Source organism: Telmatherina bonti (genome assembly GCF_933228915.1).
Source record: "Telmatherina bonti genome assembly, chromosome: 8".
Lineage (NCBI taxonomy): Eukaryota > Metazoa > Chordata > Actinopteri > Atheriniformes > Telmatherinidae > Telmatherina > Telmatherina bonti.
In genome coordinates, this window is record NC_136626.1 from 5856569 (window position 1) to 5872767 (window position 16199).

The 16199-nt window shown below is 56.3% G+C and overlaps 1 protein-coding gene across 1 annotated transcript in view; it reads left to right on the forward strand.

The window, feature by feature from the left end:
• Window positions 1-16199, forward strand: part of LOC306759815 (kinesin-associated protein 3-like) — a 66572-nt gene that overhangs the window by 33919 nt on the left and 16454 nt on the right. Inside the window, exons 11-19 of the mRNA XM_079245554.1 lie at window positions 603-703; window positions 3828-3936; window positions 4005-4117; window positions 4186-4351; window positions 7495-7620; window positions 8564-8662; window positions 11401-11486; window positions 15591-15777; window positions 15866-15956. Of these exons, the coding sequence (XP_079101680.1) occupies window positions 603-703; window positions 3828-3936; window positions 4005-4117; window positions 4186-4351; window positions 7495-7620; window positions 8564-8662; window positions 11401-11486; window positions 15591-15777; window positions 15866-15956 (1078 nt within the window). The remainder of the gene's footprint in view (window positions 1-602; window positions 704-3827; window positions 3937-4004; window positions 4118-4185; window positions 4352-7494; window positions 7621-8563; window positions 8663-11400; window positions 11487-15590; window positions 15778-15865; window positions 15957-16199) is intronic.

A 16199-nucleotide genomic window follows, 5' to 3' on the forward strand; every position in this document is an offset into this window, starting at 1 on the left:
AACACTACATGTTGTGTCTGGATTGTAAACCTCCTGGACGGAGAGAAACGCTGGAAAACCTCCGTAGACCAGCTGGAGGGTCACATGACCATCAGTTCCACACTGCTGCTGCTGAGACGCTGCTGATGATGATGATGATGATGAACATTCAGGAAGATTTACATCATTTCAGCCTCAGAATCTGATGAACAAGTTGTCATGGAAACATCATGGCTGCATGCTGACTGAGACAAAAAGCTTCCACATGCAGATTTACATGAAGACACCACACACACACACACACACACACACAAGTTTGTCTTCTGAAGATGTGTGACGTTTCCAGACAGATGATCGGGGCTGACTTTAACCCTAAAGCTGGAAATTGCAGAAAGTTTGAGGTGTTTTCTTTCAGTCGGCGTAGCCGTCGCGGTTTCGGGACAAACTGCAGCCGACTGATTCTGCTCTGAATGCCAACTGTCCTCCGGCAGGAACCGGCCTGAAGAAGGCCTTTCAGCCCATTAATATTTCTACAAACACACAGCCCTTCTAGATGTGGTCGTTGGCATCACAAGCGGTCATTCATGCATGGCCTTCCCTCCTCCTCTGTGTTTGTGTTGCAGCTGACGAGGGCCAGAGACAGCTCAGCATGTGCATTCTGTACCACATCAGCATGGAAGACCGATCCAAGCCCATGTTTGCCGACACAGACTGCATACCGCAGGTAAGGCTGGCCAATGTACGCCGCCAGCAGACCAAAACACACACGTTAGCATCAGCAGAGAGGGAGGGGCCGCCGCCGCCGCCACATCTGGACCCAAACCGGTCCCGTCTCCCATCCTGGTCAGCATCCGTCCAGCGTTTCCCCGTTGCATGCCCGACAAGCTGCTGCAGAAACGGCCCTGCAGGTCGCCATGGAAACCCTCTGAACCGCTGGAGAAGCATCTCAGGATGGATGAATAATAATCTCATGATAAGGAGGTTTTATGTCACACTGAGCTTCATAATGACTTTCCCTCATCACCTCCTACTGCAGAATAATTTAGACTTTTTACACAATGACGTTAAAACAGCTGGATGTTGCGTAATAACTGCAGTTTATAGCGTAGTAATAACCTTTAATCTGATAAGTATGATGTCATTCTGCATACTGACATTAAATCTTAAATCACCCCCCCCCTCGCCGTCCTGCTTGACCCGACCCGGCCGGCCGCTCCTCTCATCACCGCTGATTAGCTGGATGTGTTTGTTTACCGAGACTGGCTGGAAATGGCGGCCAGATGTGGCGACGAGGGTCTGCTGTTTGTTCAGAGGGAGGGGCCAGCGGCGTGACCAGGATGTGACCTCCAGCCTGACCCCGGGGTCCATGCTGACCGCCTCCTCGCCCCGCCGACCGCCTCCTCGCCCCGCAGACCGCCTCCTCGCCCCGCCGACCGCCTCCTCGCCCCGCCGACCGCCTCCTCGCCCCGCAGACCGCCTCCTCGCCCCGCCGACCGCCTCCTCGCCCCGCAGACCGCCTCCTCGCCCCGCCGACCGCCTCCTCGCCCCGCCGACCGCCTCCTCGCCCCGCCGACCGCCTCCTCGCCCCGCAGACCGCCTCCTCGCCCCGCAGACCGCCTCCTCGCCCCGCAGACCGCCTCCTCGCCCCGCCGACCGCCTCCTCGCCCCGCAGACCGCCTCCTCGCCCCGCCGACCGCCTCCTCGCCCCGCAGACCGCCTCCTCGCCCCGCCGACCGCCTCCTCGCCCCGCCGACCGCCTCCTCGCCCCGCAGACCGCCTCCTCGCCCCGCCGACCGCCTCCTCGCCCCGCAGACCGCCTCCTCGCCCCGCCGACCGCCTCCTCGCCCCGCCGACCGCCTCCTCGCCCCGCAGACCGCCTCCTCGCCCCGCCGACCGCCTCCTCGCCCCGCAGACCGCCTCCTCGCCCCGCCGACCGCCTCCTCGCCCCGCCGACCGCCTCCTCGCCCCGCCGACCGCCTCCTCGCCCCGCAGACCGCCTCCTCGCCCCGCAGACCGCCTCCTCGCCCCGCAGACCGCCTCCTCGCCCCGCCGACCGCCTCCTCGCCCCGCAGACCGCCTCCTCGCCCCGCCGACCGCCTCCTCGCCCCGCAGACCGCCTCCTCGCCCCGCCGACCGCCTCCTCGCCCCGCAGACCGCCTCCTCGCCCCGCCGACCGCCTCCTCGCCCCGCCGACCGCCTCCTCGCCCCGCCGACCGCCTCCTCGCCCCGCCGACCGCCTCCTCGCCCCGCAGACCGCCTCCTCGCCCCGCCGACCGCCTCCTCGCCCCGCCGACCGCCTCCTCGCCCCGCAGACCGCCTCCTCGCCCCGCCGACCGCCTCCTCGCCCCGCCGACCGCCTCCTCGCCCCGCCGACCGCCTCCTCGCCCCGCAGACCGCCTCCTCGCCCCGCAGACCGCCTCCTCGCCCCGCCGACCGCCTCCTCGCCCCGCCGACCGCCTCCTCGCCCCGCCGACCGCCTCCTCGCCCCGCAGACCGCCTCCTCGCCCCGCCGACCGCCTCCTCGCCCCGCAGACCGCCTCCTCGCCCCGCCGACCGCCTCCTCGCCCCGCCGACCGCCTCCTCGCCCCGCAGACCGCCTCCTCGCCCCGCCGACCGCCTCCTCGCCCCGCCGACCGCCTCCTCGCCCCGCAGACCGCCTCCTCGCCCCGCCGACCGCCTCCTCGCCCCGCAGACCGCCTCCTCGCCCCGCAGACCGCCTCCTCGCCCCGCCGACCGCCTCCTCGCCCCGCAGACAGCCTCCTCGCCCCGCCGACCGCCTCCTCGCCCCGCAGACCGCCTCCTCGCCCCGCAGACCGCCTCCTCGCCCCGCCGACCGCCTCCTCGCCCCGCAGACCGCCTCCTCGCCCCGCAGACCGCCTCCTCGCCCCGCCGACCGCCTCCTCGCCCCGCCGACCGCCTCCTCGCCCCGCAGACCGCCTCCTCGCCCCGCAGACCGCCTCCTCGCCCCGCCGACCGCCTCCTCGCCCCGCAGACCGCCTCCTCGCCCCGCAGACCGCCTCCTCGCCCCGCAGACCGCCTCCTCGCCCCGCTGAGTGAGTGAGGAGCAGATTTATGATCATGTTTGCGTCTGGGTCCTGGAAGGCGGTTGGCGTTGGGGTTTGTCCCGCCATGCTGACGCAGCTCTGGACCCCCCCCCCCCCCCCCCCCCCCCCCCCCGTTCCTTCTGCTTGCCTGTTGGTTAATAAAATGCTTTGTCAACGTTCCCACCTTTAATCCTCTTGTAACCCCCCACACAACCACACACACAACCACACACACAGACACACACACACACAGACACACACACACCCCGTTCGGTGCTGGACCTGAGCAGGACAGGCAGAGGAGCGCAGGAGGAGTGGCTGCAGAGCTGGCGGTGGGGGGGGGGGGGGAGCTGTGGCCCCCGGGGGGGCCTCCAGCGGCTGGATGTGGTAAATAAGCAGAGGCAGGTGCCAGAGAGTCTAGACGCCACTGATTTGGGGTCCGGGGCCCCTGGTATGTGATACCTGACCCAGACCCGGCCTAGAGTCCCCCCAACCCCCCACCCCCCCCCCACCACTCAGCTCAAAGCTCTTCCTGTTTAATGTTAAATCAGTGGAGGGATGGACAGACGGAGGGGGGAGGAAGAGGAGGAGGAAGATGAGGGAGGAAGAGGAGGGAGGAGGAAGAGGAGGAGGAAGATGAGGGAGGAAGAGGAGGGAGGAGGAAGAGGAGGAATGAAGAGGAAGGAGGAAGAGGAGGGATGGTTGGTGGGCTGGGGGGTTGGGGGGTCGGTGGGTTGGAGGGTTTGGGGGTTAACGATGATGATGATGATGATGATGATGATGAGCTGAACCTGTGATTGACAGCTGATGGAGATGCTGTATGACTGCGGCGAGGAGAAGATGGCCGCTGAGCTCATCTCGCTCTGCATCAACCTGGCGGCGAACCAGAACAACGCTGAGGTCATCTGTCAAGGTAACAGCGAGGCAACGCAGACACCAGCCTGTCCGCCGCCGCCGTCTGAAACTCCTCCTCTTCCTCAGGTAACGGCCTGAGGATGCTGATGAAGAGGGCCTTGAAGCTGAAGGACGTTCTGGTGATGAAGATGATCAGAAATCTTTCTCAACACAACGGACCAACGAAGAGCTTGTTCTTGGTGAGTAAAACCGCGAACCCTCCTTTAGGACCAGGACCGGCTTCATGCGCGCTCGTGTCCGCCGACAGGACCACGTTGGAGATCTGGCGGCTCAGATCAGCGAGGAGGAGGCCGAGGAGTTTGTGATCGAGTGTTTGGGAACGCTGGCCAACCTGACCATCCCGGACCTGGACTGGGCCCTGGTTCTGAAGGAGTACAGCCTGGTGCCCTACCTCAAGGACAAACTCAAACCAGGTGAGGAGTTTTTCTACCGAGACGTTTGAAGCTCGCAATGAAAGATAACGCTCCACATTTTCTCTCTTCTCCCTAAAACCCCAGCTGCTCCCACGCCCCGACTTAACCTCCACCTTCCCCTCCTGAACCAGGTTATCAGGGAGGTGTCGCTGGATGATGTGACGACAGAAAACCTCCTCTATCACCACCTCTGACCTCCTGACCTCTGCTCGAGTACTTTATTTCCTGATACCAAGCGGTCATTTAGGGAAAAAAGCAAAATGAAATCATGACATCAGCAGTTTGCAGTATCTGCTGAGTCACCAGACGTTGTTCAGCTTCATTATGCCATTAAACTGCCATTAAAACGTCACAGATTAATGTTCTTTTTCCATTTTTCTTTCCTCAGATCGCTCCGTCATCTTCAGGCCTGATAAGAAATACCAAATACTAAATGGTTGTTTTATCACATGATGTCCTTTTTGGTTTAAATCAAGGGAAGAACACAAATAAATATGGTCATTTCTGACCTAATGACTGTCCAGTCATCCAGTCCAGAGCATCAAATAAAATACTTTAGATACTACAAACCCGGCAGGAAAACACTGATGAAGACCTAAAGATGTCTGCTACAGAAATATGTCATTAAATCATTTTACTAGTAAAGTATTTGTTAAACATTTCATATAAAAAATCTTGATATTTCTGAGTTTTCTTTGGGGACAGCTGTGGACTATTTTTATTCCATGTTGGTGCATGTAAACGTCATAATTCTGTGCTGATCCAGACACCTATGCAGGATGTAATAACGGTGAGAATGGGGGGTGTGCAGGGCGGCGGGCGATGTTCATTAGATGATGGAAAGCTGTTTTAGTGAGTTTGGTATGAAAAGTAACTGAGTGTCCGGCGGTGGGGCAGGCCGACCGGGTGGAGTTGTCTCATGAAAGGTGGAAATGTGTGATGTAGGAGGTGAGGGAATCAGGAACAACGATGATGAAGTCAGATTTACTGGTTTTACTGGTCATTATGCCTCCAATGATAGTTTGACAGGATGGTATGGATCTGAAGAGGTGAATCATGTGGTGGATGTGGTTGAATGTTATCAGTGTAACGATGGAAACGGAGGCCGTAACGAGGGACAATCTGACCTTGGAGGGGGTTCAGAGGATGAAAAGCGAAGTACCGAACCCTGGGGACACCCGTTGAGGCCACGTCGAGGCCACGTCGAGGCCACGTCGAGGTCACGTCGAGGCCACGTCGAGGCGACGTCGAGGTTACGTCGAGGCCACGTCGAGGTTACGTCGAGGCCACGTCGAGGTTACGTCGAGGCCACGTCGAGGTTACGTCGAGGCCACGTCGAGGCCACGTCGAGGTTACGTCGAGGCCACGTCGAGGCCACGTCGAGGCCACGTCGAGGCCACGTCGAGGTTACGTCGAGGCCACGTCGAGGTTACGTCGAGGCCACGTCGAGGCCACGTCGAGGTTACGTCGAGGCCACGTCGAGGCCACGTCGAGGTTACGTCGAGGCCACGTCGAGGTTACGTCGAGGCCACGTCGAGGCCACGTCGAGGTTACGTCGAGGCCACGTCGAGGTTACGTCGAGGCCACGTCGAGGTTACGTCGAGGCCACGTCGAGGCTACGTCGAGGCCACGTCGAGGCCACGTCGAGGCCACGTCGAGGCCACGTCGAGGTTACGTCGAGGCCACGTCGAGGCCACGTCGAGGCCACGTCGAGGCCACGTCGAGGTTACGTCGAGGCCACGTCGAGGCCACGTCGAGGCCACGTCGAGGCCACGTCGAGGTTACGTCGAGGCCACGTCGAGGCCACGTCGAGGTTACGTCGAGGCCACGTCGAGGCTACGTCGAGGCCACGTCGAGGTTACGTCGAGGCCACGTCGAGGTTACGTCGAGGCCACGTCGAGGCCACGTCGAGGTTACGTCGAGGCCACGTCGAGGCCACGTCGAGGTTACGTCGAGGCCACGTCGAGGCTACGTCGAGGCCACGTCGAGGTTACGTCGAGGCCACGTCGAGGTTACGTCGAGGCCACGTCGAGGTTACGTCGAGGCCACGTCGAGGTTACGTCGAGGCCACGTCGAGGCCACGTCGAGGCCACGTCGAGGTTACGTCGAGGCCACGTCGAGGCCACGTCGAGGTTACGTCGAGGCCACGTCGAGGCCACGTCGAGGTTACGTCGAGGCCACGTCGAGGCCACGTCGAGGCCACGTCGAGGTTACGTCGAGGCCACGTCGAGGTTACGTCGAGGCCACGTCGAGGCCACGTCGAGGTTACGTCGAGGCCACGTCGAGGCCACGTCGAGGTTACGTCGAGGCCACGTCGAGGTTACGTCGAGGCCACGTCGAGGATACGTCGAGGCCACGTCGAGGTTACGTCGAGGCCACGTCGAGGCTACGTCGAGGCCACGTCGAGGCCACGTCGAGGCCACGTCGAGGCCACGTCGAGGCCACGTCGAGGCCACGTCGAGGTTACGTCGAGGTTACGTCGAGGCCACGTCGAGGCCACGTCGAGGCCACGTCGAGGCCACGTCGAGGCCACGTCGAGGTTACGTCGAGGCCACGTCGAGGCCACGTCGAGGCCACGTCGAGGATACGTCGAGGCTACGTCGAGGCCACGTCGAGGCCACGTCGAGGCCACGTCGAGGCCACGTCGAGGCCACGACGAGGCCACGTCGAGGCCACGTCGAGGTCACGTCGAGGTTATGTCGAGGCCACGTTGAGGCCACGTTGAGGTTACGTCGAGGCCACGTCGAGGCCACGTCGAGGCCACGTTCTGGCCAAGCTGAGGCTATATTGAGGGTACGTTGAAGCTACGTTGAAGCTACGTTGAGGCTACATTGAGACCTTAATGAGGCTACGTTGAGGCGGATTGTAGTCATGTAGGATAGAAGGAATGATTAAAGCCTTGACATTGTTATTAAATATATTTATTTTATCTTCGGTATGAGGATGTGTGTACAGTTGTGAATATGTGTGTGAGATTAATTTAGACCGAAAATATCTGTTCGCATTAATGTATTCTGTCATGTGTTTTCTGCATGAATACTTAATATGTCTGCGTGCATGTATGAACGCACAGACGAGATGTTTTGAAGTGTACCTGCGACATATTTGCATCAGGATCAGAGTCGTCTTCTTCCTGCCATCAGCTTCTACTGAGGATGACCTCATCCTGGAGGTGGTGATCATGCTCGGAACAGTGTCCATGGATGACTCGTGTGCAGCCATGCTGGCCAAGTCTGGAATCATTCCTGCTCTGATCGACCTGCTCAACGGTTAGTCCTGTTTTCTGGATGTATCTGCATCATCAGCGCATTCCTGACATTAAACGTACATGTGAAGTGTGTTTCTGGATCTACAGGAAGTTATACAGCCAAGTTTACATGGACACAAATATTCCATATAGAAGCCAGACTGGCACGATGAGGAAGGAGACATTGTAAACGATGAAGACTAGAACTCAGCATCTCCTGCTCAGTGTGTTTTTATTTTTTGCAAAATAAAAATAGAATTTTCTAAATTTAACAAGAACTGCAGATTTTACCAGATAGCCAGGTAGTGTTGTTTCAGGGTTTTCCACTTGCTGCGGAAGATTTTTCCACGGCTTTCCAAAGTCCTTCTTCCTCGTTTCCCTTTCAGAAACTCTGCATTTCACTGTTGTTTGTTATCAAGATTAGTTGTTTATTTTTGTCTTTAATTGTTTGTAAAAAGATTTCCGTCTCTTCCTCTGGTCCATACACACCCTGCCATCTTTACCTGGAGTAGGCTGGTGGTGTGACACACCCATCTTGTCCGGCGATGGGCTGTACAGTACTGTTTTACTGCTATATGCTAATAATATTATTCTGCATAAATGCTGTTTTTAACGTCATGATAATAAAAAGGGTAATCCATTAGATCACTTGTTCCTGAAAAGAGACTGAGTCGTTGGCAACGCTGTAAAGCTTGCTGCATACTCCATGACAAGCGAGGACTTTGTTCTTGTCCTTCAGGTGGCAAGAAGAAAAACCTTTTTTAGTCGTGTCAATGCATCTTCCGTGTAAACATGTTGGCTCACGTGTTCATACGATCACGCTGCTCTCTGTAAAAGCTTGGCTTTGGTGAAGAAAGGAAACCGATTCTAAAGCATCTTCTGAAGGCTTCTTTACGTGAATGAAATGTTGTTGACCAGATGACTTGTTGTCAGACATTTGCTGATGTTTGTTGTTTACATCTCAGCCCAACAGGAAGACGATGAGTTTGTCTGCCAGATTGTTTACGTCTTCTACCAGATGGTTTTAAATGAGGCTACAAGAGATGTCATCATCAAAGACACCCGTATCCTTTTCTTCCTACATCCTTCCATCTGTTTCCATAGAAACAACTTTAATCCCTCCATTCATTAGTGAGGATTTCCAGAATGTGTTGCCCCCTGTAATTGTGCGCATGTGTAGTTAGTGACTAATAGCAACTTCTGGCATTACAGTGACCTCCTTGGTCATCGCCGTGCCGGAAGAGGAACCTCGGTCCCAGGTTTAACTGTCTGGAAGACTGACACAGGTGGGATGCTGCCGTCGGAGCAATGAGAGCTGCTGTGTTTGTTTCTTTGATGGCCATAAAGTTCAGTTTTAGTCTCATCTGATCAGAAGAAACTTTTTCCAGCAGCAGCCACTAGCGATGCGGTTATGAAGCAGCAGCCGCTAGCGATGCGGTTATGAAGCAGCAGCCGCTAGCGATGCGGTTATGAAGCAGCAGCCGCTGGCGATGCGGTTATGAAGCAGCAGCCGCTGGCGATGCGGTTATGAAGCAGCAGCCGCTGGCGATGCGGTTATGAAGCAGCAGCCGCTAGCGATGCGGTTATGAAGCAGCAGCCGCTGGCGATGCGGTTATGAAGCAGCAGCCGCTAGCGATGCGGTTATGAAGCAGCAGCCGCTAGCGATGCGGTTATGAAGCAGCAGCCGCTAGCGATGCGGTCATGAAGCAGCAGCCGCTAGCGATGCGGTCATGAAGCAGCAGCCGCTAGCGATGCGGTTATGAAGCAGCAGCCGCTGGCGATGCGGTTATGAAGCAGCAGCCGCTAGCGATGCGGTTATGAAGCAGCAGCCGCTGGCGATGCGGTTATGAAGCAGCAGCCGCTAGCGATGCGGTTATGAAGCAGCAGCCGCTGGCGATGCGGTTATGAAGCAGCAGCCGCTGGCGATGCGGTCATGAAGCAGCAGCCGCTAGCGATGCGGTCATGAAGCAGCAGCCGCTAGCGATGCGGTCATGAAGCAGCAGCCGCTAGCGATGCGGTCATGAAGCAGCAGCCGCTAGCGATGCGGTTATGAAGCAGCAGCCGCTAGCGATGCGGTAATGAAGCAGCAGCCGCTAGCGATGCGGTCATGAAGCAGCAGCCGCTAGCGATGCGGTCATGAAGCAGCAGCCGCTGGCGATGCGGTCATGAAGCAGCAGCCGCTAGCGATGCGGTCATGAAGCAGCAGCCGCTGGCGATGCGGTCATGAAGCAGCAGCCGCTGGCGATGCGGTCATGAAGCAGCAGCCGCTAGCGATGCGGTAATGAAGCAGCAGCCGCTAGCGATGCGGTCATGAAGCAGCAGCCGCTGGCGATGCGGTCATGAAGCAGCAGCCGCTGGCGATGCGGTCATGAAGCAGCAGCCGCTAGCGATGCGGTCATGAAGCAGCAGCCGCTAGCGATGCGGTTATGAAGCAGCAGCCGCTGGCGATGCGGTCATGAAGCAGCAGCCGCTGGCGATGCGGTCATGAAGCAGCAGCCGCTGGCGATGCGGTCATGAAGCAGCAGCCGCTGGCGATGCGGTCATGAAGCAGCAGCCGCTGGCGATGCGGTCATGAAGCAGCAGCCGCTGGCGATGCGGTTATGAAGCAGCAGCCGCTAGCGATGCGGTTATGAAGCAGCAGCCGCTAGCGATGCGGTTATGAAGCAGCAGCCGCTAGCGATGCGGTTATGAAGCAGCAGCCGCTGGCGATGCGGTTATGAAGCAGCAGCCGCTAGCGATGCGGTCATGAAGCAGCAGCCGCTAGCGATGCGGTTATGAAGCAGCAGCCGCTAGCGATGCGGTCATGAAGCAGCAGCCGCTGGCGATGCGGTCATGAAGCAGCAGCCGCTGGCGATGCGGTCATGAAGCAGCAGCCGCTAGCGATGCGGTTATGAAGCAGCAGCCGCTGGCGATGCGGTTATGAAGCAGCAGCCGCTGGCGATGCGGTCATGAAGCAGCAGCCGCTGGCGATGCGGTCATGAAGCAGCAGCCGCTGGCGATGCGGTCATGAAGCAGCAGCCGCTGGCGATGCGGTCATGAAGCAGCAGCCGCTGGCGATGCGGTCATGAAGCAGCAGCCGCTGGCGATGCGGTCATGAAGCAGCAGCCGCTGGCGATGCGGTCATGAAGCAGCAGCCGCTGGCGATGCGGTCATGAAGCAGCAGCCGCTAGCGATGCGGTTATGAATAAGCAGAAGGTAAAGGTACAAACTTCATACCTGCATTGCTAGCAGCTGTAGCTACATACCTGCACCAAGCTGCAGCTGGTGTTTCTCTCACAGCTCAGCGGTAAACACTGATAATACACAGGTTTAGCATTGGTAGCTAACTAGCTAGCCTCTTGTATCCATACAGTAAAGATCTCCGTCAGTATTCTCAGCTTAAAAAGCTCGTCCCCCACGGGATATAAGAAGCTTAAAGTTAACATGCTCTGCTTCCTCTGTCATCGACTCACTGAGAGATGGCATCTGTTTTGACTGAACCAGTTCCAGAATACCCTGGTGGACCCAGTCTGTGGTGGTCTTCCATTGTCCCTCCGGAACCACTGAGCAGCCATCAGCTCAGAGACCTCCGGTTGCACGTACCTCCTACCGGATGCGAGCGTCAGCCGCCATGCTGAGAAACGTTGTCTTTGGACCATGGCAATGTTTGTGTTTAGTGGTGATTTGCAAACATTGTTGTAATCTCTGTTACTGGGTTTTTAAAGTGACGCTTCCTGGCCAGTCACTGACTGACAAATACCTGAAAGCCAGAGTAGAAAGTCGCAGAAGGAATGAAATGTCTTTCCTTAAGTCCTGATGGCAGAAGTGCCGGCTTACCTCATCGACCTGATGCACGACAACAACGTGGCCATCCGCAAAGTGTGCGACAGCACGCTGGACATCATCTCTGTGAGTATCTGCTCAGATCTCTTAACCAGCGCCTTACTGGGACGATGCCGGAGGCTGAACTGGTTGTAACAGTCAGGAAAGACAAAATAATCCAGTAAAATGAGATTAGTGTGTTCACAACTGAGCTCAAAGCAACATGATGCAGGTTACCACCAAACTGACCCTAAATCAGAATTTTCCACCAACCACGTCAACAGTTTAATTTCTTTAAAGGGTGAAATTCATCACCTGCAAACATAGAAAGTGGAGTTTTTCATTCAGCATCGTCTCTGATGCTCATAGTCTCATGATCCAGCTCATTTCCTGCCAACCAGGGAACAACCGGGCTGCTCTTCACTAAAAGCAACGTGTTTTCTCTCAGGAACAGTTAACGTGTGTTCCAGCTTCATCCCTTCTGACACACTAACATGTGGATTCTGACACGTCTGTCGTCATCTCACACGTCTTCAGAGAGCAGGACTAAACATGCAGCCGTGTAAACTCTGAATCTGGCAGCAGCTTTTCTTCCCTCTCCACTCAACGTTTCTGCCTTGTCAGATTTGACACCAGCGGCGACGGACCGGCTGACTGACAGCTGTGGTCAGCGAGTGATCGCTGCCAGGCCTCAGATTAACGTAATTAGCTGTAGATTTCAGCCAGGCGGCGCAGCGGGCAGAGGAAGCCTTTCATTGAAATTATCAGTGAGACTATTAAGCTGCGAGCCACATGAAGGGCAGCCGGGGGGCTCTGGAGTGTTTCACATGGTGGACAGCCGAGGTGAGACGGAAAGCAGACCGTGGACGCACACGCGGTCATTACTCCCCAGCACGCCGTCCTGAAGCGTGGCCTTTGATCATGGTGGCCTCTGCTCGTGCACAAAAGCAGACGTGGCTTCAAGAGGAACTTTGTAGACGCTCCAAGTGGGACGGAGGCCTGATTCATGGTGATATTCTTAGACCGGCCATGTTTCCACAGGAATATGTCCAAAAGGCTCCCTAAGCTTGTTGCGTGCTTCCTCGCCCCCGCTGCGATGAGCTCATGCTGCCACGAGCTCCGCCGCTAATAAATAACCGATTATTCATGTTCAACTGCGCGAGGAGCCGAGTGGTGATGGCGTTTCATCCTGATGAACGGGGCGGGCGGGTACTGACAGAAACCCGGACCTGTCAGTACCCGCCCGCCTCTGCTTCGTGTCTGAATGATTAATCTGTGGGTCTGAAAGACCGCCTTTATCGACGCCCCCCCCCCCGGCAGAGAAAAGAAAACAGCCCTCGATCACGTTTTTATTAGCTGCACAGGATGAAGACGGCAATCAAAAGTCTGTCACGCTCTCCTCTTCCTCCTCTGCTTCGACGGATCAGTGTGGACACGGCTGGCTGACTGGAAACATGGGATTCAAACTCACGTCTAAAAACAGTCAGGACGAGAATGAATGAACACAATGGAGCCATATTTATTCCCAGTAGAGGATAAACGACATGTCTGCTGATGAGACGGTTCATGAGCCGACTAGACGCTGATGCAACAACACGTCTGTGAAAAGTGGCGCTATCGTCTCCTCTTCTCCAAACGTACAGGGATTCCTTCTGATTATCTCAATCTTTAGGATCTTCTGTCTGACAAACATTTTTCTGAATTTGCTTCACATTTGTTCGATCCCAGTTTGTCTCATCCTGGTGAAGCTCTGTCCATCTTCCATCTGAGAGACTCTGCCTCTCTGAAATGCTCCTTTCATTCCCGGTCCCTTTACCGGTGTGTTCCCATTTAAACCAGTCAGGTTACTGGTGTGTTCCCATTTAAACCAGTCAGGTTACTGGTGTTTCCCCGTTAAACCAGTCATGTTACTGGTGTTTCCCCGTTAAACCAGTCAGGTTACTGGTGTGTTCCCATTTAAACCAGTCAGGTTACTGGTGTGTTCCCATTTAAACCAGTCAGGTTACTGGTGTGTTCCCAGTTAAACCAGTCATGTTACTGGTGTGTTACCAGTTAAACCAGTCATGTTACTGGTGTTTCCCCGTTAAACCAGTCAGGTTACTGGTGTGTTCCCATTTAAACCAGTCAGGTTACTGGTGTGTTCCCATTTAAACCAGTCAGGTTACTGGTGTGTTCCCAGTTAAACCAGTCATGTTACTGGTGTTTCCCCGTTAAACCAGTCATGTTACTGGTGTTTCCCCGTTAAACCAGTCAGGTTACTGGTGTGTTCCCATTTAAACCAGTCAGGTTACTGGTGTGTTCCCATTTAAACCAGTCAGGTTACTGGTGTGTTCCCAGTTAAACCAGTCATGTTACTGGTGTTTCCCCGTTAAACCAGTCATGTTACTGGTGTTTCCCCGTTAAACCAGTCAGGTTACTGGTGTGTTCCCATTTAAACCAGTCAGGTTACTGGTGTGTTCCCAGTTAAACCAGTCATGTTACTGGTGTTTCCCCGTTAAACCAGTCAGGTTACTGGTGTGTTCCCAGTTAAACCAGTCATGTTACTGGTGTGTTCCCAGTTAAACCAGTCAGGTTACTGGTGTGTTCCCAGTTAAACCAGTTAGGTTACTGGTGTGTTCCCATTTAAACCAGTCAGGTTACTGGTGTGTTCCCAGTTAAACCAGTCATGTTACTGGTGTGTTCCCAGTTAAACCAGTCAGGTTACTGGTGTGTTCCCAGTTAAACCAGTTAGGTTACTGGTGTGTTCCCAGTTAAACCAGTCATGTTACTGGTGTGTTCCCAGTTAAACCAGTCATGTTACTGGTGTGTTCCCGGTTAAACCAGTCAGGTTAGTGGTGTGTTCCCAGTTAAACCAGTCAGGTTACTGGTGTGTTCCCATTTAAACCAGTCAGGTTACTGGTGTGTTACCAGTTAAACCAGTCATGTTACTGGTGTGTTACCAGTTAAACCAGTCAGGTTAGTGGTGTGTTCCCAGTTAAACCAGTCAGGTTAGTGGTGTGTTCCCAGTTAAACCAGTCAGGTTAGTGGTGTGTTCCCAGTTAAACCAATCGGGTTACTGGTGTGTTCCCAGTTAAACCAGTCATGTTACTGGTGTGTTCCCAGTTAAACCAGTCATGTTACTGGTGTGTTCCCAGTTAAACCAGTCAGGTTACTGGTGTGTTCCCAGTTAAACCAGTTAGGTTACTGGTGTGTTCCCATTTAAACCAGTCATGTTACTGGTGTGTTCCCGGTTAAACCAGTCAGGTTACTGGTGTGTTCCCAGTTAAACCAGTCATGTTACTGGTGTGTTCCCGGTTAAACCAGTCAGGTTACTGGTGTGTTCCCGGTTAAACCAGTCAGGTTACTGGTGTGTTCCCAGTTAAACCAGTCAGGTTAGTGGTGTGTTCCCAGTTAAACCAATCGGGTTACTGGTGTGTTCCCAGTTAAACCAATCGTGTTACTGGTGTTCCCAGTTAAACCAGTCATGTTACTGGTGTGTTCCCAGTTAACAGGCCGGGTCAGCTGCAGGCCGGGTCAGGTGCAGGCCGGGTCAGCTGCAGGCCGGGTCAGGTGCAGGCCGGGTCAGCTGCAGGCCGGGTCAGGTGCAGGCCGGGTCAGGTGCAGGCCGGGTCAGGTGCAGGCCGGGTCAGCTGCAGGCCGGGTCAGCTGCAGGCCGGGTCAGGTGCAGGCCGGGTCAGGTGCAGGCCGGGTCAGGTGCAGGCCGGGTCAGCTGCAGGCCGGGTCAGGTGCAGGCCGGGTCAGGTGCAGGCCGGGTCAGCTGCAGGCCGGGTCAGGTGCAGGCCGGGTCAGCTGCAGGCCGGGTCAGCTGCAGGCCGGGTCAGCTGCAGGCCGGGTCAGGTGCAGGCCGGGTCAGCTGCAGGCCGGGTCAGGTGCAGGCCGGGTCAGCTGCAGGCCGGGTCAGGTGCAGGCCGGGTCAGGTGCAGGCCGGGTCAGGTGCAGGCCGGGTCAGCTGCAGGCCGGGTCAGGTGCAGGCCGGGTCAGGTGCAGGCCGGGTCAGCTGCAGGCCGGGTCAGGTGCAGGCCGGGTCAGCTGCAGGCCGGGTCAGCTGCAGGCCGGGTCAGCTGCAGGCCGGATGCCAGACTTTAGGCAGACTTTAAACCTGATCTTGATTCCCAGTGAGGTTCAGGACCAAACGTGGACCTGATAGGTGGAATCTGGATCCTGAAGTCCTCTTCTCCTCCCCTGGTCCAGGAGTGTGACGAGGAATGGGGGAAGAAGATCCAGACGGAGAAGTTCCGCTGGTACAACTGCCAGTGGCTGGAGATGGTGGAGAACCGGCAGCTGGATGGAGCGGAACCGTTCCTGTACGACGAGGACGCAGAGTCCTTCCTGGGGAACGGGGACATCCTGGAGAGACCGGACCTGTTCTACACCGCAGGTACTGACAGCGTCACCACATTCCAGAAATGTCTGCAGAACTTCTCGGCTGCTGACCTTTGGTTCTGAACGGGTCCGGTTTGGTCCAGATGGGATCACCTCCGCAGACGGCGCCGTCAGTCCGGACTTCTACGCCAACTACCAGGATGAAGACCTGGGACAGACCGGATACATGAGCAGGTACTGAGCTCCACGGGGACACCGGGAGTCCAGATCCGGTCCTGCAGGTCTTCCATGTATCCCTGTTCCAACACACCTGACTCCAACCAATCAGTCATTGTGCAGAACTTCATAGGCTGTTGGAGCCATTTTACAGAAACCAGGTGTGTTGGAGCAGGGATACATCTAAAACCTGATGGATAGCGGCCCTCGAGGACCGACTCTGGACACCCTGAAAAATCCCATCATTGGACCCACTAAACG